At 42.1% G+C, this 27,584-nt stretch overlaps 1 protein-coding gene across 2 annotated transcripts in view; it reads left to right on the top strand.

The window, feature by feature from the left end:
* DMXL1 (Dmx like 1) overlaps positions 1-27,584 on the top strand; it is a 136,809-nt gene that overhangs the window by 97,702 nt on the left and 11,523 nt on the right. The window contains exons 29-38 of one of the 2 annotated variants that reach the window (XM_073676939.1): positions 181-294; positions 4,712-4,896; positions 6,586-6,719; positions 10,612-10,697; positions 11,489-11,690; positions 14,391-14,508; positions 16,269-16,355; positions 22,867-22,988; positions 23,147-23,288; positions 24,151-24,211. In XM_073676939.1, the coding sequence (XP_073533040.1) occupies positions 181-294; positions 4,712-4,896; positions 6,586-6,719; positions 10,612-10,697; positions 11,489-11,690; positions 14,391-14,508; positions 16,269-16,355; positions 22,867-22,988; positions 23,147-23,288; positions 24,151-24,211 (1,251 nt within the window). The remainder of the gene's footprint in view (positions 1-180; positions 295-4,711; positions 4,897-6,585; positions 6,720-10,611; positions 10,698-11,488; positions 11,691-14,390; positions 14,509-16,268; positions 16,356-22,866; positions 22,989-23,146; positions 23,289-24,150; positions 24,212-27,584) is intronic. The other variant, XM_073676944.1, reaches the window with a different exon arrangement.

Below are 27,584 nucleotides of genomic sequence, written 5' to 3'. Positions count from 1 at the left end.
AACATAGTTTTTAAGGTTGAAGGAAGACTAAGTCCATCTAGTTCAACCCATAGCCTAACATGTTGATACAGAGGTTGGTCTTTAATACGCCAGGTCTTCAATACGTTTTTGAAGTGCTGTGTAAATCCCTTTCCAGCCCCTCTCATGCTCTGAATGTTCTCTCTCTTTTTGTTTTGACAGGAAAATACTTTTCTATTCCTAGTCCTCATCAGGTAGTTGTGTTCTCCATGGAATGTGTTGGCTTTTCCAAAGCCCTTACTGCCATCAGTACCCATAGCCCTCCCAGCCCTTCAGGCAAGAAACTAGATTTTAGTTGAGGGCAGTGTTTTCTTCGCTCCCCATTCCAGGACCATAGGCTAGCACTGGGAGAGATGTTTTTTTGTACTGCATTTATTTTTCACTGGATTTCTAATTGTTCATTTATTGGCATAGAAGAAAATTCCTTACCTGTGTATGTTTTTTATACAAAGAACATATTTTGCATAAAGAAACTTGGTGTTCTTCCTGCAGAACATTAAAGACCCACTTTATAACAATCAATACTGGCTGTCAGCAGTCTGGTAGATAAACCTGCAATAAGTTAAAGTTTTGATATCTGAGCAAAATCCATTGATGAAAAACCATTAGAAATCCATATGATCCCTTTTTTACCTTTTCATCTTAGTTTACTAACATGCTGTGTGGCTAGCATTTTGCTTTTAGGTTTATGGTGTGGTTTGTGTGTTTTATAGCTTTTGTAGCCGTTCAAGCAATGGAAGGGGTGTGCAGTGTTTTTGAGACAGGGCTACAATCGCCTGAATAGTAGAGTACTTTTTTTGTGGGGGAATAGTTTAGTCTATAGTATAATGGTAAGGCAGTGATTGGCTCTGTGATAGCAGAAATAATTGTAAAACCATCAGCAAGCAGCCCTAGGTATAGGCAGACGGGAGTGTTTATTGCTAGATTACAAACAGGTAGTACAAGGCACACAAGCTTATTCCTCCAAGTGTGCACACAGTGAGACAGGCGTCTGCACTCCTACCCCCAAACTGCGCAGGGATCGCACTTCACAAATAGCACTAGAAGGTCACACGGAAGTAATACTTCGACCCAACTGACCCTACATCAATTACCTTGGTTTAGAGCAGTGGTAGGGGGAATTACTGACTGCAGGTCTTCCGTTGAACCTTTTCGCAAAAAAGCTACATGTGTATGTATCATTGTTGACAAAACAGCATCTTTGACAGAAAAGATCTACATTCGCTATTCATTTAGTTCAGTAACAGAAAAATTAAGTTTTTCTTCAAGATCAGAGTGTAATCATTTTAATCCTTTTTAAATAAAAACAAATTGCTCAAACATTTGTTTTTTTTGGCATTACAGCAATGATGAAGGTTGGGCAATGTGATGTCTTTGGTAAAAGGATTATTTTGTGGAATAATCTAGTTTGGTAAACTAAGTATATTGCATGGAATTTTGGCATCTGAAAGCCTTGTTCCCGAAAAGTTTCATGCCCACACTAGTGCTAAGACACTGCAGACCATGAGCAGAATTTGCTACAAGCACGCTCCGCTTGTAGTGTGCATGTGTTCTTAACAGCGAGTGGGGGATAGGCGAATGCCAGACACCTATGGTGGTCACTTCTATACGCAAGAACAAAAGTAGGTTGTATATTGAAATCCATCTCCCAACAAAAAAGAAACCGCCTTACCAACACCAGGTCAGATTACCATGCACTAGCAGGATGAAGCAGACCCCATGATAAAGGAGGGGGCAGCATAGGTGCAAAATACTGATGAAAACAACAACTCACTAACCTACCAATCATGGAGGTAGTGGTTGCCTAGTATTAAAAATGCCCACAGGTGAGGCTTGCTAGGGCACCAGGCACACAGATACATTTGGTAACATCTACTGATAATCTGGTGGTCACATAAGAGTGGCTGCAGATGCTACAAGAAAAGGTGCTCAGTACACAAGAGCACATGCACACTACAAGCTGAGCGTGCTCGACAGTGAGCGGAGGCTAGGCGAATGCCAGACACCTCTGTAGGTCACTTATCTACTTAAGATCAAAAGTGGTGGGCATGTTGAAATCCATCATGTCAGCTAAGTCGGGAGGCCCCCATACCAATTAGATGGACGGCCGCTCCTGCTGAAGTGGATATACTAATATGTATAGCCACATAAGTAAGCTGGAGCAGCCAATGATCTGCTTATGTAGTTATGGGTGACTAGGGTTAATTGCCGGAAAAAATGATCAATACTGCTATCTAGGTCTTTCCCAACATTAATTGATTGGGTGTACTTTTTAGCTGCTAGTTACAGGTGATGATGAGTTTTTCGCTTTCCTTGGTATTGGCTTGCTCTTTGCTGTTGTGTGTGTTGCTGTCACGCTCCATTCCATTATTTCCTCCATTTTAAACTTGTTCTATTCACTACTATATCCACTGTAATATACTGGAAGATAGCCTGTTCCCCTTGGTCTAATAAAATAACTTGACACGTAATCTGATACTTACAAAATATGTCCATTTGATTTTAAGGTTAAAGGGTATGTACCAAGATTAGAAGTCGCCACCTCAACCATAACATAAGGGACAACTTATTGATCACTTGATATCCAACTCCTGAGATCCCAGCAATCCTGAGACCAGGGGGATGCCAGGGGTAGTTTTGGATCTTGGTACATACCCTTTGCTTTTTGCAGGGTACTTGTACTTCTGCCTCTAAAGACCATCCTTTTATTGCTGACCACTTTCCGTTGGGCATGCGCATGCCGATTGTGCACGTTTGGGTTCTTCAATGTGTTATATGTAGAATATTCTGTATTGTATTTCAGCTTAATAATCGCAGGTTTATCTAAGGTAAGTTGATTCCAGTTAACTTATTTTAAAGGAAGACTACTAAAACCAGTGGCCACTGAATAGACCTGCCTTATATAAAGATCACACACAGTGCTGTGTGTGTGCCATCATTCTTGTTTGGTATGAAGATTTCATGTATGATTCCTAGCAATCCAAAAGAGCAGACGCTGCAGCCCTTGAAATTCAGATAGTCACAATGGCTGAAGAGCATGAGATTCATCTGAATTCCCGAGAACGTCTTTCTTTGGATTTCTGATATAATGATAATGGTGGCAGAAGCAGTGCTGATTTTCTTTCCCTAGTGCTGCATTTGTATATGCTGGAGGCAAACAAAAGAGAAAAAGGCATTCGTTCACCTCCCATTCCCTCATCTTAAAGGGTTTTTTGGTGATCTCTGTAGTGATGATCTATCTTTTTTGATACGTTATCAGTATTCGATCAGTGGTCACCTACTCTCAGCAACTCCCCTGAGGAATGCAGCCACTTCATTATTTATGTTTCTCAGTCTACCTGCATGAAGAAGCTGGACTCAAAAAAGGTCTCCAATTAATACAAACTTTTATTAATAATTAACCCTATTAAATGGTAATGCAGAGATACAGAGCACAGCACCCGTGGGAGTAGGGCTGGTGGGAGGGACTGTGTGATCTAGTATATGAAATTCAGAATCTAGTGCAGCCCAAACGAACACCATATGTACCGATATGCCATTGAATCTCTCGCCCTGCAGGTGCTGGCAGACCCAGGGGCACAACAAAAATGTCACCTATTCTTCTTCATGTGGCATGTATGGATGGGGGAAGCAACGAGAGTCAGCACAGAATGACTGTTCAAACCAAGTAGAGGCGCTTTGTCCATCATGATGACATGAAACAATTAAGTTCACTTTCACACCTGCTTGTTTTCTATCTATCTATCTCCACCTTTCTCTTGATCTATGAAGCCAAAGCGGTCACTCAAAGAACAGGGGGATGGAGATAGAGGGAAATCAAGCAGGTGGAAAGGTGCACTTAATTGTTTGGACGAGCGTCTGTACTTGGTTTCAACAGTCATTCTATGCTGGCAGTCCCTTTAAGAAATGAAGTTGTGTCCCGCCACCTCCCGAGCTGCCACTGCACACAGTCAGGTCCTATTGCATATGTCCTATTGAAGTGAAAGGGAGTTGAATACACACAGATCCAATACTGATGTCCCAACCTAAGGGATAGGCTATTTTTATCCCAGAAAATCACTTGAAGTAAGGGTTCGTGCACATGACCGTATTTTCTGGCCGAGTGTGAGCCGACAAAATATTGGATCACATTTACACCAATGTTATTCTATGGGGCCGTACACGTATCTGATTTTTTTTTTCTCGGACTGAGCCTGTACTAGGAAAAAAATCACAGCACACTAGAGTTTGATCCAATATTCGGATTGCACTGGGCCATGCAAGTCAACGAGTCCATGGAAAACATTGGACTGCATTTGGATAACATCTGAGTGCAGTCCAATTTCCACAGACTGACAGAATGGAGAACATGAACATTTTTTGTTTTTCTCAATCTTCTCCTCCTCTGAGAGAATTGGATCAAACTCTGATTTGCATAATTGACTCGCTTCTGTCAGATAAGAGAATATATGCTGGTGTGACCCCAGCCTAAGAGGGCCAAATCATCTCCGTGCCCTCTAGCCTCTGTATTAGGTAGATCACAATATACTAAGTGGCCACTGTCGATTAACTTTTTTGCACTAATTCTGGTAATTTAGCCCATTGTATGCTTTTTTCTTTATAGTTGGTACTTATGGATATAGGTTAGTTATTTATTCGTGAGTCTTCTTCTTTTACAATATTACAACTTCTATTGTTTCTCATTATTTTATAGTTGCTGTATCTCCTCCAGCTGAAGAAAATGACAAGGCATCAAAGCGATTCAGACTTTCCACAAAAACTCCTCTCAAAGAGAGTTCATCTGTTTTTGCGTCACCAGTGTTAGACCAGGGTTCATCCATATTCCGCGAGAAGTTCATCCCTCCTGAACTCAGCATCTGGGATTATTTCATAGCCAAGGTACCTGACAAAAACGTCAATGAACCTTTTTGTATACAGTACATACATGTAAGCTACTTGGTGTCAACATCAGGAACATCTCTAGGCGTATAGTCCAGACATATACAGCTCATAGTTGACTATGCTTTAAATTACAGATGGAAAAAAAGAGAAGAATTACAATTTATAGAAATAATCATTACATACATTAAGAGATTTTACACTGAAAATGTAAAAAGAATGCAGTGTGAACCTAGCCCAAATGAGATTGGGGGGGGGTCTTCTGATGACTGCTGTGGATTGGATTCATTTGGTATTTCGAAAAGGTAGAGAGGAGGGAATGGGAAGTCAGCTCACCGAATTCCAGGCACTTTGTGGGGGGATAGATCACCGCACGGAGCTGCCCCGGTCCTGGGCGCTTATCAAGAGCAGAAAAATTTTCCAGCGTTGATGGTAAGGATACAACTTCACATTTATTGTATATCCATTAAAAAGACACGCTGGGCACACCAGTGAAAGAAACCCCAAGGATACAAAACCGACGTGTTTCGACTAAGCAGTCTTACTCATGAAAACTTATATACACACCTTTAAGTAACACCCGGGTATGAGCTAATTGATGGGTATGTAGGAATCTAGTTAACCCTATGTTACATTGAATGGGTGTAGCATGTATATAAAAACTAATGACAAAAGCTCTGAAACAATATATGAGAAGAACATTAGTTGTATTGTAAGATTAGATCTTGTCTCGTGTTAAGACCTTGTGGGACTCTAGTTTAAAGTTTAAAAATCCAGTAGTATTCTCCATTTAGGATTTTTCTTCTAATGTCCCCCCTCTAAATGGCTTGAAAACCTTTTCTAACCCTGTAACCTTAAGGCATCTTGTGTTACCATTGTGAACTTGGGAACAGTGCCTAGAAACGGCAGAAATCTTTACCGCTGTGGGATTAACCGCATCTGGAAGATGTCTCGTGATGCTTTTCTTGAGGGGTCCCGATGTACATTCTACATTCCTCGGAATGTAGGATCCAATATGTAGGATATACAGAACTCTCCCATACATCAGACTATGAGTAAGACTGCTTAGTCGAAACGTGTCGGTTTCATGTCCTTGGGGTTTCTTTCACTGGAGTGCCTAGCATGTCTTTTTAATGGATATGCAATAAATGTGAAGTTTTATCCTTACTGTCAACGCTGGAGAATTTTTTTCTATGTCATTTGGTAATTAATGCAGTAGTGTAAATTAACATGATGTGTATCATAGCATTTTATGGTAAAGTCCACAATGAGTAAAAACACAATGCAAGTACTAATGCAGATGTAAATGGTTACAGTACTAAATATCTCTCCATATCTCTGCTGAGACAACACATTTGTACAGGAGCGGAGATAGTGGCACCTGAGCAAGCAATGATGGCTCTTCCTAGTCCATCCCCAGCTGTTACTGTACTGAACATACAGTGAGATATACAGTAATGTGTCCCTTCCTTTACATTGTAATAGAGGTGGGATAGCAGATACTACTGCACAGAGTACCCAGCCACTGACATCCAAATCTGCTGTATCTTATGTCCATGTAATGTAAATGAGATACAAGATGGTAGATGGAATCTAAACAGAAGGAGAAATCGCACATCTCCATCATTGTATACTTTTTATTGAACGGTTATTGGGATTTATATTACAAGCATTTTTTTCTCCTTTCAGCCTTTCTTTCCACTGTCACAAAACAGACTGGAATATGATTCTGAGGACAGTCTAGGAAGTGATGACGAGGAAGAAGATGACATGTCATTATCTGATGTCCAGATTCAGGAACACTCAAACCCGAACTCTTACAGGTAGAGTGCAGCATAGCAGAGCACGAAATGTGTGAGGGTCTGTTATACCGGTACTGTGAGGTGTAAGGGGGGGAGGGAAGTTTAGTCATAACAAAGATCTGCTGTCTGACGCAGTAGTACCATAATGACAAGTGATTAGTTCAAATGGTTCTTAACCCCTAAACCTATTTTCGGCAAGCTGCGCAGTTCGAAGAATCTTGACAGTGAGTAATGTACACAGTGTTAGGATTTCTCTCCAGCAGAGATTCATAGACCAAAGAAGGCATTGAGCGAAGCCGCAGTAACTTATTTATCACATGACCACATATATGCACATACCTTCCTTGTGGTTGGGTGACGACTGCTTGTGTCGTAGATTATACTACTATGTTGGGATGCGGTAAGCAGCGCGGTTTGCCAAAAATGTACACGGGAGGACAGCCCATTTAAAGGGATATTTCTGCCAAAAGCATTTATTCTTCATTTTATTGGGGAACACAGTAACCGTGGGATAGTCTGCTGCCACCTGGAGGCTGACCTTATTAATGCAACTAATTGAAAATTTGCTCATCTTGGCAGACTATACCTCACCTGCTAGCACCAGGCTCCTCAGTTTTTTAGTGTCAGTTGGAGGCAACTGATGTCCGAGTCTCAGACCTATTTTAGGCCTTTAGAGGCCAGATTAGGTGTTAACCTGTTGTGCTGATCAGAGAGAAATGTCCAGTTCAGTTTTTTGTGCGTTTCCTCTCTCCTTCTCCAAGAGAAAGCGTACAAGTGTTCTTCTCCCTCCTTTTGCCTTGGCAGAACTCTCCGCCTTTTCACTTTGAGGAGATTGCTCTCCCTTCTTTAGGTACTTCACCTCTCGTCTCCCTGAGAGGTTCTCACATAGTGGGATGTAGCCAGAAGCTGGGCAGCTCTGCCAGTCTCTCAAAGCTCCGTTCGGATGCCTTACTGTTGGGGTGGACAATTAATTTTCCCCAGAGGCCACATGAGAGAGACAGTGACTGTTGTGGAGGCCGAACCAATAGGCTGAAATTAATTCTGCTCAATATTAATATTAAGATACCAATTATAATTATTTATATTAATAATTGTATCACTTAATATTGAGCAGAATTAATTTATGCTGACATCTGACTATATACCGTCAGAGCCCGCGCACAGCCGCTTATATAGAGTAGGAGCCCCCACATTGCCTCCTATATACAATATGAGCCCCAACATTGCCGTCTATATATAGTAGGAGCCTCCACATAGCTTTTCTATATACAATGAGCCCCCACGTAGCCTCCTATGTACAGTGTGAGCCCCCACGTAGCCTCCTATGTACAGTGTGAGCCCCCACGTAGCCTCCTATGTACAGTGTGAGCCCCCACGTAGCCTCCTATGTACAGTGTGAGCCCCCACGTAGCCTCCTATGTACAGTGTGAGCCCCCACGTAGCCTCCTATGTACAGTGTGAGCCCCCACGTAGCCTCCTATGTACAGTGTGAGCCTCCACATAGCCTCCTATGTACAGTGAGCCCCCACGTAGCCTCCTATGTACAGTGTGAGCCCCCACGCAGCCTCCTATGCAGTGTGAGCCCCCACGCAGCCTCCTATGTACAGTGTGAGCCCCCACGCAGCCTCCTATGTACAGTGTGAGCCCCCAAGCAGCCTCCTATGTACAGTGTGAGCCCCACGCAGCCTCCTATGTACAGTGTGAGCCCCCACGCAGCCTCCTATGTACAGTGTGAGCCCCCACGCAGCCTCCTATGTACAGTGTGAGCCCCCACGCAGCCTCCTATGTACAGTGTGAGCCCCCACGCAGCCTCCTATGTACAGTGTGAGCCCCCACGCAGCCTCCTATGTACAGTGTGAGCCCCCACGCAGCCTCCTATGTACAGTGTGAGCCCCCACGCAGCCTCCTATGTACAGTGTGAGGCCCCACGCAGCCTCCTATGTACAGTGTGAGGCCCCACGCAGCCTCCTATGTACAGTGTGAGGCCCCACGCAGCCTCCTATGTACTTTAAAACATCCCATGGAAAAAAAAAAAAAAGCCCATACTCGTCTCTCTCCCGTTCCCTCGGCACTCTGCTGCTGTTCCCTGTGCACTGAATCTTCACAGCAGCACAGTGTAATGGCGTCATCGCGTCTGCTGTCTCGCATGCTCATTGGTGGAAGATGGAGCCAGCGACAGACTTGGGACGTCCCACGGTTATTGTGTCCCCTGATAGGACAAACGAGAAATGAGGATTTTTTACTCACCGTAAAATCTTTCTCGTAGTCTTCATTGGGGGACACAGCTCCCACCCTTGGTTGCCCAGTCGGATGTGCATTATTTTTCTTTTCATGCTTTAATTCCTCTGGATTTCTCTCACTGCTTTTTGATTAAACTGAGGAGCCTGGTGCTAGCAGCCAGGCAGGAGCCAATTTCCAATTAGTGTGTCAGCCTCCAGGTGGCAGCAGACTATCCCACGGTTACTGTGCCCTCCAATGAAGACTACGAGAAAAAGATTTTACTGTGAGTAAAAAATCCTCATTTATCTCCTATCCATTGGATAATTGATTGGTGGAGATCCATATTGGAAGACCACCTTTGCTTGATTTGTCAGTGCTATAGACCCTTCATTCAATCTCTGCCCAGCCGCGTCCTTGCTGAAGGAGTAGAACGGAATTCCCAATTCTAGCAATCGGTGCAGTCCGAGCAATAACACCCATCTGATCTAGCATTTATCAGCTATCCAGTGAAAAGAAAGTATACAGGCTAGAAAACTCTTCTAAGGTCTGCTATTAGAGATTTTGCATTTCTACTGACATACTGTAGTAAGTTCCATTAAGTTTTCTGTCATTTTGCTAAATAAAAAATTGCACCACAGAAGGCACTATGTCTCCCATCAAAAATTGAATCCGCATAGAGGTGTATAAAATGGTGTGCTTTTATTTAATGTAGTGTTCACTTACGAAATCTCCATTATCTGTGCTGGGCGATTTGTAGAAACTGCCTCTACTTTTATATCAGGGATAATGTAATTGTCAGGATGAAAAGTCTGCTGCCTGCGGTCTCACTTATCATTTGTGCCAAGGCTTAGCGTAACTTCATTAGCGATCTTACTGTCTTCCCATAATTCAGTGTGATCAGATAGCATTTGTTGTTATTGATTGTTTCCTATAAACCTAATATACAGTAGTGCCGGCTTTATCTCGCTGGATAGAGGCAAGCTATCCACTACCAAGTTTGTGAGTGTCCACTTTCCAACAACTTTTTCCAAATCTGATATACGTAACGCATTTGTGATTTGGAGGGGTTCCCTGAAATATTGTCTGCACGAGCCCTGTCTGATGCACAGGAGGTGTTGTACAGCGTCCCCAGAGTAATCTCGTATGCAATCAATGGTGTGTACATGATGTAGGAAAACATTGGGTTAAATCCTTTGCAACATGGTTCCTCACATTTAGGGAAATGTATTCAGGGTCCACTGCAACACGTTCTTGCTACCTAATAGTGCCACTATGCTGATGTACTGTTCTGCATCTAGCTACGTGTTCCTCAATGGTAAAAGTTTAGTAATATTGTCTCAAAAAAGACGGTTTAACACTTAACACGATACCAGATGGACAGAAAACGTGGAGCTTTAGCACTAGCTCACAGTGTGATAGAATTGGTAGACATGTTAGAAATCTTTTGGCTGGTTTACTTTATCCCAATATTTATGGCACACTTTACATTGTGATAAAAATAGGCAATGTCTAAAACTCATAAAAAAAAATCTGGCCCAGGTCTTGTACGACAGTTTTTCTCACAAGTTGAGCAAGAATTCTGATTCCTTTATCTTAACAAGTTTAGTTTTGGAATTTAGAAGCAGAGATGTTTCTTGCTAAGCTGGCCTTGCTTCTCCACATATCCTTCACTAATGATGTGCCTATATTACAGCTGGGCTCTGATGCGTCTCACTATGGTGCAGTTTGTACTTCAGAATCTCAAGAGCTTTTACCCATTAGCCGGACACGAGCTTTCAGGTAAATATATAGGATAATACGTAAATGTCAATGTGAATGTAGATAGGTTAGGTAAAATGTATCTGTGCCAAAATCACAACTGGGTGTCCAGAAAATACAGGTGCTCAAAGCCAGATCAGCCATTTTATGGATTTGGGTGGCGTCCAGTGGGCACATGTCCGCTGTTCACTTTAGCCAACGTTACTGACGAGAGTGTTTTGTCATCGTATATGGAAATGTCATTACTATTATCTTTACACAATGGATTCAGAATGACTATTTTAAGCATATGAAATGGCATATTTCTGTATTTTTATATATGTTATTGTCTTATTAACTGTTAATATTATTTAATACATATAAATATCTAAAATATAGTTAGAAATTCCAGCTTTTGTTAGCATTGCTGAGGGCAAGATAAAGATAGTAATAAAGATAGTGATTGGTGCTTTTTCAAAAGTCATCTGAGCCATGTGCAGGAGTCTCTGGTATTCTTGATCTGGGGGCTATCCCCACCTACCCCTGCCTTCTAGCCTGACGTTTTCTTTCCATGCCTAGTAATAAAGAGAAAGCGGTCAATCAGAGGCAGGTGGTGGTCGCCTTCTGGTTGTAGATGCCAAGGATGCCTTCCTCACAGCCCGATGCAAGTGCTGCTACAAAAGTGCACATTTCACAAAAACTACTGTCCACACACATTTCAGACACAACTCTGAATTTCTTTCACCAGAACACTATTTTCAATACAATAACTTTTCCTTTAGAAGTAGATTTTGGTTCAGTTGACCATTAGGTATTTTTTTTTACCTTCTCAGAGCTTCCAGTGGCTTCTCCACTCTGCCATGCGACATTGAAGACTTTGCAGAGATGGGAGCAGGTACTGTTACGACGGCTGGAGCTGTATGAGGGCCCACCACAAGACTTTATCACAATCCCCACCTCAGAGGAAGCCTTGTCTGCTGGTCCTGCAATCCTGAGACACAAAGCATTGCTGGAGCCAACTAATACACCCTTCAAGTTAGTATATCTGTTCATACTGGTGTCATCACAAGTTTATGGGTGTTTTGAAGTATTTTTAACATATAAACAATAGCCACGATGCACTAATGTGAGTTTAACCGTTTACAATGTTCTTCCCATCTTCATAGATCCAAGTTGCTGAATAGGGCTTGTAAAAGCAAGCACTTGTAATTTACAGCTTATTAAAATTTGTAGCTAATCTTGAGATTTATCTTTTGTTTACAGCTGGTTACCTAGAAGACCGACCACGACTGCTGTCTAGCCTATAAGCACTGAAGCTGGCCATGATTCAGAGTTAATGGCGCGCTCAAATGTTCATGGACAGCTTCAAAACAGTGCTTACAAGCTCAATAGAAAGTTTCTTGTAAACACTGTGGATGTTCTGTTGTTTAGCAACGGTGGTCGGTCGCTAAAACAACAAGCTGTAAACAAAAGTAAAATATCTTAAAAACGGCTGAAAATTTTAATAAGCAGTAAATTACAAAAATGCTTGTATTTACCTGCAATGTCCAACAATACCCATGTATGAAGATTGGAATAGCCCTTTAAAGTGGTTGTCCACTACTCGGACAACCCGTTCTTAATCCGTATGTTGCCCCTTTTAACATAACACTTTCCTCCGGTGTCTTTGCAGTTTGCACTGGCTCTCCCCGGGATTTTATAAGGCTATGTGCCCACGATGCAGAAATGCTTCGGATTTTTCCTGAGCGTTACTGCATCTCCCTGGCAGAAAAAACGCATGCGGATTGTACATGCGTTTTTCCTGCCAGGGACAAGCGGATGTGAAGCGTTTTTCACATGCATTTCCGCATGCGGGTTGTCAAACGCTTTCCAAGCGATTTTAGCATCACTTGGAAAGTGCTTGACAACTTGGTCACACTATATAAATCCATGCAAACGGACCTTATCCGATGCGTCCGGTCTCCCTGGTGTCTCGCGGTTGTGTAAAAGGACCTGCCATGACGTCATTTATTCATGCGACGTCCGGGCAAGCCAGTACAGATCGGATAAGGACACCGGGGGCCCTTCAGAAGGTGAGTATAATGTATATTTTTTATTTTATTCTTTTTTTTACAGGTACTATGGTACCCTGGTCCGGAGGAGAGTCTCCTCTTCTCCAGACCCGGGTACCATCCGCACATTGAACCGCATGGTATCCGCATGTGCACATGTAGTGATGCGGATGTCATGCTGTCCAATGCAAGTCAATGGCGGTGAAAACGCCGCGATTCCGCAAAATAATTGGTAGTGCTGCGGATTTTTCCGCAATCATAATCCGCAGCGGAAATTTCTGCAGCATGTGCACAGCACATGCAGATTATCATTGGGGAACATGGCAGACCTTCTACCAAGTGGTTTTTAAGTGTTTCTGTGGCGGAATTGTCGCTGCGAAAACGCTTAAAAAAACGCATAGTGGGCACACAGCCTAACAGTGTGGCGTCACATGAACGCTGCAGACAATCAGTGGCCGCTTCACTCTCCCCTGCCTTTTGGACATATCCAATGCATCCAGAGGAACAGAGAGAGCAGCAGCACTCACTTCCTCCAGATGTGAGCGATTTGTTCAAAGGTGGGGGGAGTGATCAAAAATCGCATCAGTTTTTATTATTTTAATATATTTTACATAACAGTTTTTGTAAGATAATTTAGAAAACGCTAGGTACAGACATCTGCATACCATGCGTGGGGTGCGCACATGGAATGGAAATCTTACCTGCTAAAAGTCGTCACCAGCTCCACACATTTCTAGCGGCACTGCGTCTCCACAGCAGGGAGTGATCTATTTGTGCTCTGTCTGATGTCACAGCTCAGCGTAGAGAGATCATGTGTAGGACTGTGGCAGTACAGATACAGTACGCACTGCTGCCGGGTACATAGTTTCACCATCGCTGCTTTCTGCTCTGATCGAACAGGTTAGCGCTGCGTAGAGGCAATGAAAAGTACATATTTTTGATGATGGGCAGTGGATCTGAGGTTATGGAGCGACTGTGAAATCTCTTCTCATGAAATGAAGCAATGTCCCCGGCAGCAGCATGTATATTATCCTTCCTTCAGAGAAATCTTGCTATTTGCAAAATGTCACTGATTAGTGAGGAGCGAATTTAGAAGGACTGATACTATGCGTGCTGCTGCCGGGACATCGCTTCATTTCATGAGAAGAGATTTCAACCCCATCACCATGATCATCAATAGTACTTTTCCATGACACTCTGCATCACTTCCCTGTCCATCATTATCACACTGGACTATGTTCGGACCCGTGTGAGAACTGTCCAATCAAAGACCAGTGATGGTGATAGACAGGGAAGACTATTGTAAGAAACTGAGACTATGTCCCCAGCAGCAGAGCGCTCCTTGTTTCTTCTGCCCATGCATGAGCTTTAGTAGCATGTGTGTGGTACAGAGGTGTCAATGAGAAGCCGTGCCATCCACAAAATAACACAACGTTACCATTGAAAAATAGGGATGTAAATCAAAGGTTTTTAGGTACTAACGTTCAATGCCGCCAGTAGCTATCTAAAACAAATAAACATATATAAATCATTATATTTCCTGTAAAGCTGTGAGTTTTCTCTTTATAAGAGAAAAGATGTATTTCATAAATGTCTGGGGTTTCTGTCTGTTTTTTGACAGTCGTTTACAATCACTGTTTTTTGTATTTTTGAATTTAAATTGCTTTACAATTTTACAATCTAGGTCCAAACATTCAAGCACATTACCAGTAAAGAGACTTTGGCAATATCTAGTGAAACAGGAGGGAATCCAAGAAACCTTTATCAGAAACATTTTTACTAAGAAAAGATCTCTCAATGAGGTATGGATTCATTAGTGGTACATGTATGTGTATGTATACCTCCTTATAAAAAGTGTGCCGTCTGTATTTAGAGGCAATGAGGAAACGTTCCGGTGTCCGAAACAAGTGTGTGAACTTCAGTGCAGAAGCAGCAATACTACAAATGAAAATTCTTCTCCTACCCTTTAATAAAGTATTTGCTTTTCTTGAAATGCTTTCTTCCCCAGGATTCAAGCTTGCATCATCTATCATGGTATATAGAGAGTATATCTATATTAAGGGTAAATTAAAACTCAGATTTTTTTCCTCTATAAAATTACTAAAAACTAATGATAAACTTTTAAAATAATCACATCTTTAAAAATAAACATTACAGACTAGTAAATTACACAGACATATTTTGACTCACTCTAATCATATCAACCCATACAATACCGTGAACAGTGGGTTTTGTTTTTTTTGTAAATGACTTAAAAAAAATAATAAAAAAAACTACAATTGTTAGGGGTTTTTTTTGGGGGGGGGAGGGGGTTTTATTAAACCCATAAAAAAGTTAAAACAAATGTAATGCTTACATATGTGTTTGGCAAAATGGCACTTAAAAAAAAAAAAAAACACTAAAGCTACAGCTCATCTCTTCATATAATGAAGCGTACATTAAAAAAAGGAAAAAACAAAAGCAATGGCTATTTCAACAATGAACGGAAGAACAAAAAATGTTTTATAGGTATCAGAAAATGGTATGGTGACTCAAGCACACTTAAAAAAAAATCTGTTGTTTTTTTTTTATCATTACATTAATAAAAAAAAACAAAAAAACAAATTCATAAGTTTGGTATTGCTTTATTCATACTGACCTGGAGAACCATGTTGCCAGGTCATTGGGGATTAGTGAACAGTAATGGTGAATGGTAAATGTCAGATCTGACTTGCTCTTCAAGTCTGACGTCCATCAATACGTTACAATGAACCTGTCTGGTCTACTACAAATAATTTGGAATCCCTTTCTGAACAAGAAATTGCAAAATTTGATCATTACATATGTTGATAAAAATAAATGTATCATTGGAAATAGAGTTCCTGTATTAATTTGTTATGTTAAACCGTTAAAACATTTTTGGTGTTTGGTTTTTTGAGTTTATTTGTGTCACAAACTATATTAAAAATAAATCTTGACAGTTTTCCCTCTGACCACTTATCCTGATCACAGACTAAAGCTTTCTGCTCTGCGGAGAGATCCACAGCATATATTCACCTGTTACCACAGATTTTGCCCTTTTGCAATATATTCAGTCAGATATCTGCAGCAGACGCCACCTGCAGTGGAAATGCCCTATGGGAACATAAACCAAAAAAGAAAATTTCCAGGAAATTTAAGCCCATTTTTTCCCAGTGTACTTAATTTACTGTTTTCTCTCTGCTGCCCACAACCACTGCTTGTGTTCCACGGGTTGCTCCTTGTTCTCCTCCATGTACACTGACACCTTCTCCATAAACCACAGTTTCGAGGTGCAGTTTAATCATTGGAGGGCTGTAGAAAAGCTGGATGTAAGCAGTAGGCTTCATTCTCTGCTTTTTCTGAGGTAATGTGCATATATAAAAACAATATGATTACCTCCTTGTTCCAAATTGCTTTTCAGTTTTTCACACTACTGAAAGCAAAGTCTGACCAGATCAGTGCCTTCTAAGAAATAATAATGTATAGATTATAGAAATGATGAGATGTATAATGCAGAAGCTTTTTTAAGCTTTTACCCTAAATTAAGATTTCCTTTTTCCAGACTGAAGCTGATTTTGTGTCCTCGGGAGGAAGAGCGCGCATAATCCATAAAGAGTCTGATATAATTACGGCTTTTGCAGTAAATAAAGTAAGTGTTTTTCTGCATTCTTAGGTTGTCATTTCATTGTTAGGGTAGGTTCACACATTGCCGGTTTGTTGCAGAAATTTCTGCGACTGATAAGTTCCAAATATCGAAATGAGTTTTGTTCTCTGCCATGTTATGAGGCATACATTTTTCCTTATTCTCCCTGTAGCTGAAATATTATTACTAGGGATGAACTGACCTAAGGATGTTCCGGTTTGTTGGGTTTGACCAAACTTTTTTTTAAAGTTCAGTTTGGGTACCAGAACTGTACCCCAACTTGAACCCGAACACCATAGAAGTCAGTGGGGACCCAAACACTCTTTGTTTCTTTCTCTCTGTCTCTATCTCACGGTCTCTCTCGTTTGCTCATCTCTAATTGTTACCCTAAATTTGTTTCCAACACATTTCTGCATCCACACTTGTTTCTGGTGCTTCATCAAAGGTCCATTTACTAAGCCAAGTGAAGGGTTAAGCACTTACTGGCAAAAGCCTGTTTTCACTTTACTGAGAGGGCCCCATTTTTCATATTTGTCACTTTTTGTGGTAATAACTAATGCTTCTTCTAATCCCAGTAATTCTGACACATTTTACTTCATGCTATTGGTGAATTTTAGGTTTGCATTTATCAAAATGTCAGACATTTACAAATTTACAAAAAAATGGCATTTTTCAAAGTTTTAATTTTTGTGTCCTCATCAATAACCATACATGCATACCTAAACATCCATTTTTTAAATGTCCTAATATTTTGTTAAGCTGTTTGAAGGGTTAAAAGTTATGTAGCAAATTTTTTTTTTCAACAAAATTTACAAATTCTATTTTATTACAGACATATTTCAGCTTGAATAGTGACATTGAGGGGCCTATATGTCGGAAAACCTGAAAAAAATATGATTTTAAAAATTGCACCCCTCAAAGTATTCAAAACTGCTAAAAGCAAGTTTTTTATTCTACCCCACCGATGTACAGTACAGACCAAAAGTTTGGACACACCTTCTCATTTAAAGATTTTTCTGTATTTTCATGACTATGAAAACTGTACATTCACACTGAAGGCACTTCACTCTGCGGTCCAGCTCACCCCAAACCATCTCGATTGGGTTCAGGTCTGGTGACTGTGGAGGCCAGGTCATCTGGCGTAGCACCCCATCACTCTCCTTCTTGGTCAAATAGCTCTTACACAGCCTGGAGGTGTGTTTGGGGTCATTGTCCTTTTGAAAAATAAATGATGGTCCAACTAAACGCAAACCGGATGGAATAGTATGCCGCTGCAAGATGCTGTGGTAGCCATGCTGGTTCAGTATGCCTTCAATTTTGAATAAATCCCCAACAGTGTCACCAGCAAAGCACCCCACACCATCACACCTCCTCCTCCATGCTTCATGGTGGGAACCTGGCATGTAGAGTCCATCCGTTCACCTTTTCTGCGTTGCACAAAGACATGGTGGTTGGAACCAAAGATCTCAAATTTGGACTCATCAGACCAAAGCACAGATTTCCACTGGTCTAATGTCCATTCCTTGTGTTCTTTAGCCCAAACAAGTCTCTTCTGCTTGTTGCCTGTCCTTAGCAGTGGTTTCCTAGCAGCTATTTTACCATGAAGGCCTGCTGCACATAGTCTCCTCTTAACAGTTGTTGAAGAGATGTGTCTGCTGCTTGAACTCTGTGTGGCATTGACCTGGTCTCTAATCTGAGCTGCTGTTGGCCTGTGATTTCTGAGGCTGGTGACTCAGATAAACTTATCCTCAGAAGCAGAGATGACTCTTGGTCTTCCTTTCCTGGGGCGGTCCTCATGTGAGCCAGTTTCTTTGTAGCGCTTGATGGTTTTTGCAACTGCACTTGGGGACACTTTCAAAGTTTTCCCTATTTTTCGCACTGTCTGACCTTCATTTCTTAAAGTAATGATGGCCACTCGTTTTTGTTTACTTAGCTGCTTTTTTCTTGCCAGAATACAAATTCTAACAGTCTATTCAGTAGGACTATCAGCTGTGTATCCACCCGACTTCTGCACAACACAACTGATGGTCCCAACCCCATTTATAAGGCAAGAAATCCCACTTATTAAACCTGACAGGGCACATCTACCTCTTGAATCTCATCAAGAGAATGCCAAGAGTGTGCAAAGCAGTCATCAAAGCAAAAGGTGGCTACTTTGAAGAACCTAGAATATAAGACATATTTTCAGTAGTTTCACACTTTTTTGTTAAGTATATAATTCCACATGTGTTAATTCATAGTTTTGATGCCTTCAGTGTGAATGTACAATTTTTATAGTCATGAAAATACAGAAAAATCTTTAAATGAGAAGGTGTGTCCAAACTTTTGGTCTGTACTGTATGTCTGAAGGATGTGAGCACAGATCTCTGTACAAGCAATGGTAGATGGGTTACTCGCTATCCTCTCTTTAGCCTGAACAGCTGCATGTAGATAATCCAGGAAGGAAGTGCAGTGGATGAACTTTTAGGTAGTTTATTGATATATGATGAGGTCGAGATGTCAGAGAAGATGGAGGTTTGAGGATGGAGCTAACAGGAAAATCCTCTCTCAAGCTCTGATGCATGTTTCTGCCAAGATGGCACTGACCAGGAAGAGCAGGATGTGAATTAACAGAATAGGAGGAATTAAAGGGGTTGTCCAACCTAAAACTACACTCTCTCTATGTGACTGTAGACTTGTGAATCAATACATTGCGTGCGCTGTGAGGATTCTCCTGTGTCAGTGCCGAAAACGTCGATCGTGTACCTGCAAGTATGCAATATGTATACTCTCGGCCTGAATCCGACTAGACCATTTCCGGCATGCTCAGTGCAAATGTATTGCGTGAGGACAGAAACTGTCTAGTAGGATTCATTGCTGGGAATATGCATATCGCATACTTGTGGTCATGTTTTCCCAGCGCTGACACCAGAGAATCCTCACAGCTCACGATATGAGAATTCACAAGTCAGCAGTCACATAGTGTGACTGCAGACTAGGCATTTTAGACCGGACAACCCCTTTAAGGAGAGAGAGAGAAAGGGGGGACATAGTGGGAATTCACATCTTCAGACACATGAAAACATATTATAACAATGGACAGTAGATGGCAACAAAGGCATACAAAACTCTTTACAACCAGCATAACAATACATAATGAGTACAACGAAGACATTATATTTCATGGATTGTCCAGCACTATTTTTTTTTCTATGGGCCTAAAAACTAAAAGGCAGTTTATAACAGAGCAACTACATGCCTGTTCTACCCAGCACCAGCTCAGAGCGGTCCCTACTCCCACCAGAAATTCAGCTGCTCCATGTCAACAAAGGCGCTCTTCTTCTTCTGGACAGTTTTTTTGTTGATGAGGTGTGACTGCTGACTTCATGCTGTTTGACAGCTGGCTCCCCGCAGTTAGGCAGCGGGGACTCGGCTGTCAATTGGCATGACGTTAGCAGTCACGCTTCATCAATCGAGCAGAACGGAAGAGAAGCCAAGACACTGCTCTGACGACGTGACGTCACCGGAAGTCGCTGAATCGCCAGCAGTAGTGGTCTGTGACTGCTCTATACCAGAAGAGATATTGTCAGGCACAACAGGCAGGCAGTTTGCAATTATCTCTCTGTTAGTTCTTAGGCTCGTAGTAAAAAAAAAAAAAAAAAAAAATACTCCTGGATAACCCCTTTAGGCTGCGTGCCCACGTAGCGTTTTTCAAGAGTATATGCTGCGGAATTTCCGCAGCGTAAACGCTTGTGAAACGCTAGGTAATCCTCCCCCCATGGTCCCCAAGGGGATTCCGCAAGTTCTATGCACATGCTGCCGATTTTTCCGCAGCGTTTTTGATGCGCTCAAAAATCCGCAGCATGTCCATTAATTTTGCGTTTCCGCTAGCGGAATTGCCTTTGTGCAATGCATTAAAAAACGCAAGGCAATTCCGCAAGTGGAAAACGCGCGATAAACGCACGAAAAATGCGCGATAAACGCGTGCGGAATTCCGCATGCGTTTTTCCGGGAGAGGACTTGCAGAAATGAAGCAGAAATTTTCTGCTTCATTTCTGCAACGTGGGCGCATAGCCTTAAGCATATGTCTCTGCAATGCATGTAAGTTCTGCAGAGGATGGCTGAACAGCACATTTGTTAACCCTTCAATTGATTCACATGGATTAATGCAAAGTGGAATGAAAAAAATAAAAAATGTTCAAATTAAATGTTGCTTCAGCCTCAAGTGTTTTATTTTCACAAGCTGAAATTGGAGAATGCACCAAAATGTTTGTTAAGCAATTTCTACTAAACTTGGCGATATTCCATAAGTGGTAAGAATCTACTGTTTGGACGCATGGCTTGGCATAGAAAGGTAGAAAATTAGGAGAAAATAAACACAACAATGTGTAAAGCAATTTTTCCTGAATACGAGGAAAACTACTGTTTGAACATGTGACAGGGTTCAGAAGGGAAGAAACGCTATTAGGCTTTTGGAATTCAAATTTGTCTGGGGTGTTTTTTGCAGGCGCCAGTTGCAGAATCTTCAAGGTGTGCCAGAACTGTAGAAAATTACACAAAGTGGACCCTTTTGGAAACTATACTCCTCAAGAAATTAATCTAGTTGGTGTAGTAAGCATTTTGAACCCATAGGTGCTTCACAGAATTTTATAATTCACCCCGGGGTGGCAGAATAGCAGAAAGTTCCCATTGTGACCCCATTTTTGAAACTACACCCGTCATGGAATTCATGTACGGGAACTTATTGATCTCAAAAGTGTTTTACCATTTTCTTTACCAATGAGTGTGTGAAAATGAAAGATTACATTTGTTACAATAATATGTAGATTTAGTTCACAATGTTTCTTCTTTACCAGGGATAATAAGTAAAAACATACCCCATAATTCATTATAATATTAATGTAATCCTAAATACGGCAATACCCTATATATGGTCATACACTACTTTTTGGACACAACGTGGAGATATTGGCTTGTAAAGTTTACATTATAATTTATGAGCAAAACTGGGTGTTACTAGAGGTTTGTTTCTGAGGGTGTATACTTTTTCCCCATTTAGAACTTTGAGCAGTCATAAGCAGTCAGCAACATACATGGGAAAGAAGAACACTCCCCCACCATAGCTTAAAGCGCATTTCTTCTGTGTGAGACATGTAATGTCCTCATGGATCTCGCTGGTCTTACTGCAGAGCTGTGTTTGATTACATAGTGACTTGGGTAGTGTAGAGAGGAGTTTGATTACGAACACTTCTTCAGCTTTCATCTCATAGGAGTAAGCTTGTGGGCAGGGTCGGTACAGCAGACCTGAGCTTTGCCTCATTACAAACACTTCCTTGGAGCTCTCCTCAAACAGTGCTGTCAGCCCTTCTGTTCTCACCTCCCTCCCCCACACTACCTGCCACGATGAAAGGTGTACGTAATCACACTCCTCTCTCCTCTGTTTGTGGCAATTCGTAATCACACACAGCTCTGCAGTGAGACCAGTGAGGAGAGCAGACTGTTTGTCAGTACATGTCTCACACAGGAGAAAACCTGCTCGAGGTGATTGTGGGGGCATGTTCTTCTTTTCCCAGTATGTTTCGGTCTTCTTTTGATTGGCCAACCTCACAAAGAGAAAAATGTATACACCCCCAGATAAATAGAAACCTCTTAACGTTCATAAATTATAACCCAATCTTTACAAAGAGGAGAAATTAAACCGTAACAACTGTTACACTCGGCTTTGCATTATTCAATGATCTGGTGAGTTTCCCATGCTCAAACTGGTGAAAGGTTCTCTTTAAGCCCTTTAACATGCTGCACATGTTAATGTTCAACACTGCCGTATAGTGATCATTTAGGGTAGCAATATGTCAGTATGGAAAATGTCACAAAATCATGACTATATGTAGTTAAAGAAATGGGCACAGACAAGGCGGCCTCTGCCTTTTTTATACCTCTCCAACCTAAAGCATTGGTCAGTTTCCCAATAGCCGAGCAGCTTTGCATATTGAAGAAGAACTGGGCGTCCTCCGCATAAAGCTGGTCATTCACTTGAGGTAAGTCGGGTGATAAATGTTCTCTATAAGATCCCATCAGCAGTCCACCAGTATTGGGGGTGGAGTTGGAGGGAGAACAAGCAGGTTACAGTTCAATATACGTGAACGTTTATTCTGCTGACATAAGGCACTACCGGAAGTGTCCAGATGAATCTCTGAGAGACCATGTGCCACACTGTACAATGGTGGCATTTTATACATTTCTAGGCTTCCTACAGCTACTTATGTGTCTGATCTGTTACTGGGGTGACATGCTGAGGTGCCGTCAACAGCTTATTCCCCCGCCCCATTGAAATAACCATTCACGCCGTGTTCATGTGCATTTCACCACCAGCTTAAATTCACCATTGCTGACTTCTTATTGGCACTTCTGTATGTAAAAATAAAAAAGCAGAAAGTATTCTGCATTCATCTAGATTTGGTCCATAGACAATTCCTATTTTGTACTTTTGATTTTGGCTTTTATTTATTGTCGACTGTTTACATTTATGTTTTTTTAGGCCAACCGAAACTGTGTTGCAATTGCTTCTAGTCATGACATCCAGGAACTCGATGTGTCTGCAATCTTGGCCACCCAGATTTTTTCTTGGATTGATGATGACTTTGAAATGGAAAATAAAGGGTATATGTTTGTTTTTATGATTTTAGTATTTATGACTGCTTCCATCATTTTCTGTTTTTATCTATATGTATAAATATGATCATGGTGCTTTACTTTTGTACTGGTTCTTTACTGATGACTTTAACTATCTGGCTGTGTCCCATCATGTGTTTTTACAGAGCTGACGATTTTCTAGTTGTACACACCCGGGATGATCTATCAGCAGTGCAAAGCTCCACTCCTTACACCCACAGTAATCCAGGAACACCTTTAAATATGCCCTGGCTAGGAGGAGTGCAGACAGGAAGAGGTGCATCTGTGGTATGTATTATCTGAGGGGGGTTGTGGGATTATGTAGAAGGGCACCCAGTGTTTTCCATGTTAAAGCGCACCTGTCAGCAGGATTGTGTGCAGTAAACCATATACACACTCAGGTGGGCGACATCACACTGATTAAAATGACCGCTCCATGGTCTATGCTGACACTGGAGTGGGAGACATCTCTGTTCCACCAGGAACAGGTCCTCTCTGGCCTGTGAATGGCTGCAGTGGTCATGTGACTTTAACAGCGCATCATCAGAAAAGCATCTCATTGTTTCTCAAGTCATCAGACCACTGCAGCCATTCACAGGCCTCAGTGGTCCTGCTACTGGTGGAATGGAGACGTCTCCTCTTCCCGTGTTGACATAGACCATGGCGCAGCCTGTGCTGATCCAGGTAGGTGCCGGTATGTGAGTAACACTTTGGGGGTTTTTTGTTGTTGTTTTTCTGTACAACTTTGAGAAACTTTTCTTATTCCCTGGACAATCTTTTGAAAGTTCCTGGCGCAAATACTGAAAGTGTACTAAGCATAAATATTATTTATTCTATTATCCTTTCTTTTGTAAAGGAAAGTGCAGCCCACTGCACTGCTCTATACAAGAAGACACAGTAACATCTACTGTGGGGTATAGATACATGTATGTACACATGGTGGTGGTCATGCCACTGTTTCTCCTGTACACTTGTTGTCACTTGTGTTCGAACAGAAGCAAAAGACAATATTTGAACAGAGCCGAACTTACAATATTGTTATCTACTGGTAAATTGTAAATGCGTTAAATATTTTACAATTACAAATGATTTTATACTTTTATTTAAACTGTACACGAAGAAAAGTCAAATATTTTTTGTTTTTTTACAGATGATAAAAAAGCAAATTAAAGATGTCCGAAGAATGGCATCACATCCAACGCTGCCTTACTGTGAGTTACTGAAAAAAGCCTAAGTGGATTATCTTTCCTTTATTTTATTTTACTATTGTGACTGGAGGGAGAATCTAGTAGACCCAAACAATATATCGGCATCTTGCTCGCTTATTTTCCTTCCTGGCTACGTGCATGAAGATCCACCAGGGGCTTTGTTGCTGCATTTTTGTCTAAAAATTAGTCTGCAACGTTGGGTATGTTTTCCCTGAAATATTTATGAGATTATTCTGGATTAGATGGTTCGCACAGAAAGAACTTTTACTGCAATGCTTTATTGTTTAATCTGACTAGCTTTATTATCTTGTACACGGCAAAAACAAAAATAAACACCTCTGCCGTCTAGTCACTACCTAAACATTTTTGGGGTTTTACTCACGTATACTTAAGTTGAAAAACATAGGTACTGCGTCCCTCTGACTTCCTGAGGAGGTCCACATGGCTCCTTGGCTATCTGACCCTGGCGGTATAAACTGCAGATTCCATACAAGGAATTACAAACAGCTTACACTGGAGGCAGAGATAGTGACAGGTTCTACTACCGACGCATCTGCCATAATATCAAAATCCAGACCCAGAGATAACAATTTACTAAACACTCAGCAGAATAATTGTGCTGAAAACCCAGCTTTCCTAAATGGCTTAAATCTCGCCTAGCTTTCCTGGGTGATAGCTGTGTTATACTGCCAACACCCACTGCTAACAACAGCAACCAAAGCTTGCTCCAATCGCTGATGCTTAAGCCCTTAAATGCCGCTGTCAATATCTGACAGCAGTATATAACTGGTGTGATCAGCATGGCGGTCTGATCCCAAACTCCTCCTACATAATCGCAAAGTGCCATTTTGTTGCAGCTGGGAACCTACTGAAGCCCCCCATGATCCCATCTTTGCACTCTGTTAAGGCGCCACTCTAGCATTTTTATTTTATTTCACTTTAGTGCTTTAGTGGTAGCACTAGTGCAAGTTCACTGCCCCTAGTAATATGCACACCAGCCACCGTTTTTGGCTTCGCTTCGGTCATTTTCAGTTGTGTCCTGATCACTCAAGTGTTTGCTGAGAGATCTGGAAGTCACCGCTCAATGTAAAACTGAGAGCCAGAACCAGGCTAGAACAAGATTCTCATACGCTCACATTGAGAGCTTGTGACCATTACCCAGAGGTGTATCTAGGTCTTCTAGCACCCAGGGCAAGAATTTAGTTTGGCACCCCAACCCCCCCCCCCCACACACACACACTCCTTCCCCAGCACATATGCGATTTGCACACTAAAGGCCCCGTCACACTTAGCGATGCTGCAACGATCCCGACAACGATACGACCCGTCAGGGATCGTTGCTGCGTCGCTATGTGGTCGCTGGTGAGCTGTCAAACAGGCAGGCTCACCAACAATCAGGGGAGCAGCGACATCGTGGAAAGAATCTTTCCACGATGTCCTGCTCCTGGTTACAAGCCTGCTGAAGCAGGAGCAGGCTGGTAACTATGGTAAACATCGGGTTACTAGGGGCACACGCGCTCCTAGTAACCCTTTGTTTATCATGGTTACCACTCTGCTACAGTGAGCGGAAGGTTACCGCTCACTTTAGCAGGCTCTTAACCATGATAAACACGCGTTACTAGGTGCGCGTGTGCCCCTAGTAACCCGATGTTTACCATAGTTACCAGCCTGATCGCTGCTCCCGCTGGTCACACACAGCGATGTGTGCTGACCAGCGGGAGAGCAACAACCAAAAAATGGTCCAGGACACTTTGCAGCGATCAGAGACCTCACAGCAGGGGCCTGATCGCTGGAAAGTGTCACACATAGCGACATGGTGAGGTCGCTGTTGCGTCACCAAAACCGTGACACAGCAGTGATCTCGCTAGCGATCTCGCTATGTGAGACGGGGGCTTTAGGCCACGGCCCCATTATCAGTATTTGGTCAGTATTTTTTCTCAGGAGTGGGTGATAAGTGCAGAATTGATGGACTTGTTCCTATTATACCTTTCCTCTGATTGTTACTCACCTGGTTTTGCCTCCCACTCCTGAGATAAAATACTGACCAAGTACTGATAGTGGGGCCGTGGCCTTAGTCACATGCCGACGAGCTGCTCTTCCTTATTCTCTCTGAGAGAAGCAGAAAGAAAAGCTCGTTGTCACTTGACCGTAAGTATGAAAATCTCATTTGCGTGAAGTGGACATGTGATGACTGATGGAACCTGCAAGCAGAGCTGAATCCTGACAGTGATTATATTACACGCTGTCAGGATTGGCTACAAGGCTTCATTTTATAATTAATGCGCTCGTCCAGGTTTGAGATGAAAGTCTGCAGTCACTGTGTGTGACTGCAGGCTTCTGAATTCTCACAGCGCATGCACTGCACACATTTAGGATTCTCCCTTGCCGTGGCAACAGTGGATGTCACGTCAGCACAAGTATGCGATTTGTATACTTCTGGCCACATTCCAACTAGACATGTCCGGCCTCCCTCAATTCATTTTCATTGAGTGAGGTCACGCATATCTAGTCAGCATGTGACTGCATGTATACAAATCGCCAGCACGAGAGAATCCTGACAGCATGCAGCACGCACTGTGAGAATTCAGAAGTCTGCAGTCACATAGAATGACTGCAGACTCATCATAAACGTGGACAACATCTTTAATGCTCCTAGCATAAATCAAAATATTAAAATGTCAGCATCATAAAAAAATTTACATCCAGTTACCTGATAGATGACATTGTCTCTGGAGTCGTTCTCTTTCTTTTCTTCCTCTTGCCCAGACACCTTGACCATGATGAGTTTTCTCATCCACAGCCGTCTCTGCAGACTTCCATCTTCTTTAGTCTTCTGCTGTACTTCCTCACACGATACCCTGAAAGATAGAAATGTCATTCAGTGAGTCCCTGAATTAATAATTGGCCCTAAATATATTTCCTGCACAAACTATCACCCCCATACTGTCCCTCTTATGGTACATGATCTCCACACTGCCCTCTCCTTTCCATACTTGGCCCTCTCTTTACATAGTCCTCACACTGTGTTTACCCTATAGGGCTCAGTCTCTATACTGTGCCCCCTCATCACACTCTCCCTCCTTAGCATACTGTTCCCTCCTGGCTGTGACCTTACACTGTCCCCCCCCCCCATGCTATCGCCCACCCACTACTCAGTCTCTATTCTGTGCCCCTCACATTTTTCTTCCCCCATACTGTCTCCTCATACTATTCCCCTCAATAGTCTCCTTACACATTTCCCACTATCTCCTAATATTTCCTCCTCACACATCCCCCCCAACTCCCCATATGGTGTCCGCACACATCCCATTACCCTCGCTTCCTATACTGTTTCCGCATACATTTTCCCCTCGCTACCAATAATGTGTCTGCACCC

The sequence above is a fragment of the Phyllobates terribilis genome, unplaced genomic scaffold, assembly GCF_046119375.1.
Source record: "Phyllobates terribilis strain yellow unplaced genomic scaffold, ASM4611937v1 Scaffold_1__5_contigs__length_1240528914, whole genome shotgun sequence".
NCBI lineage: Eukaryota > Metazoa > Chordata > Amphibia > Anura > Dendrobatidae > Phyllobates > Phyllobates terribilis.
Note: the sequence above shows the minus strand (reverse complement) of the source record. Positions and strands in the feature narration are given on the sequence as shown.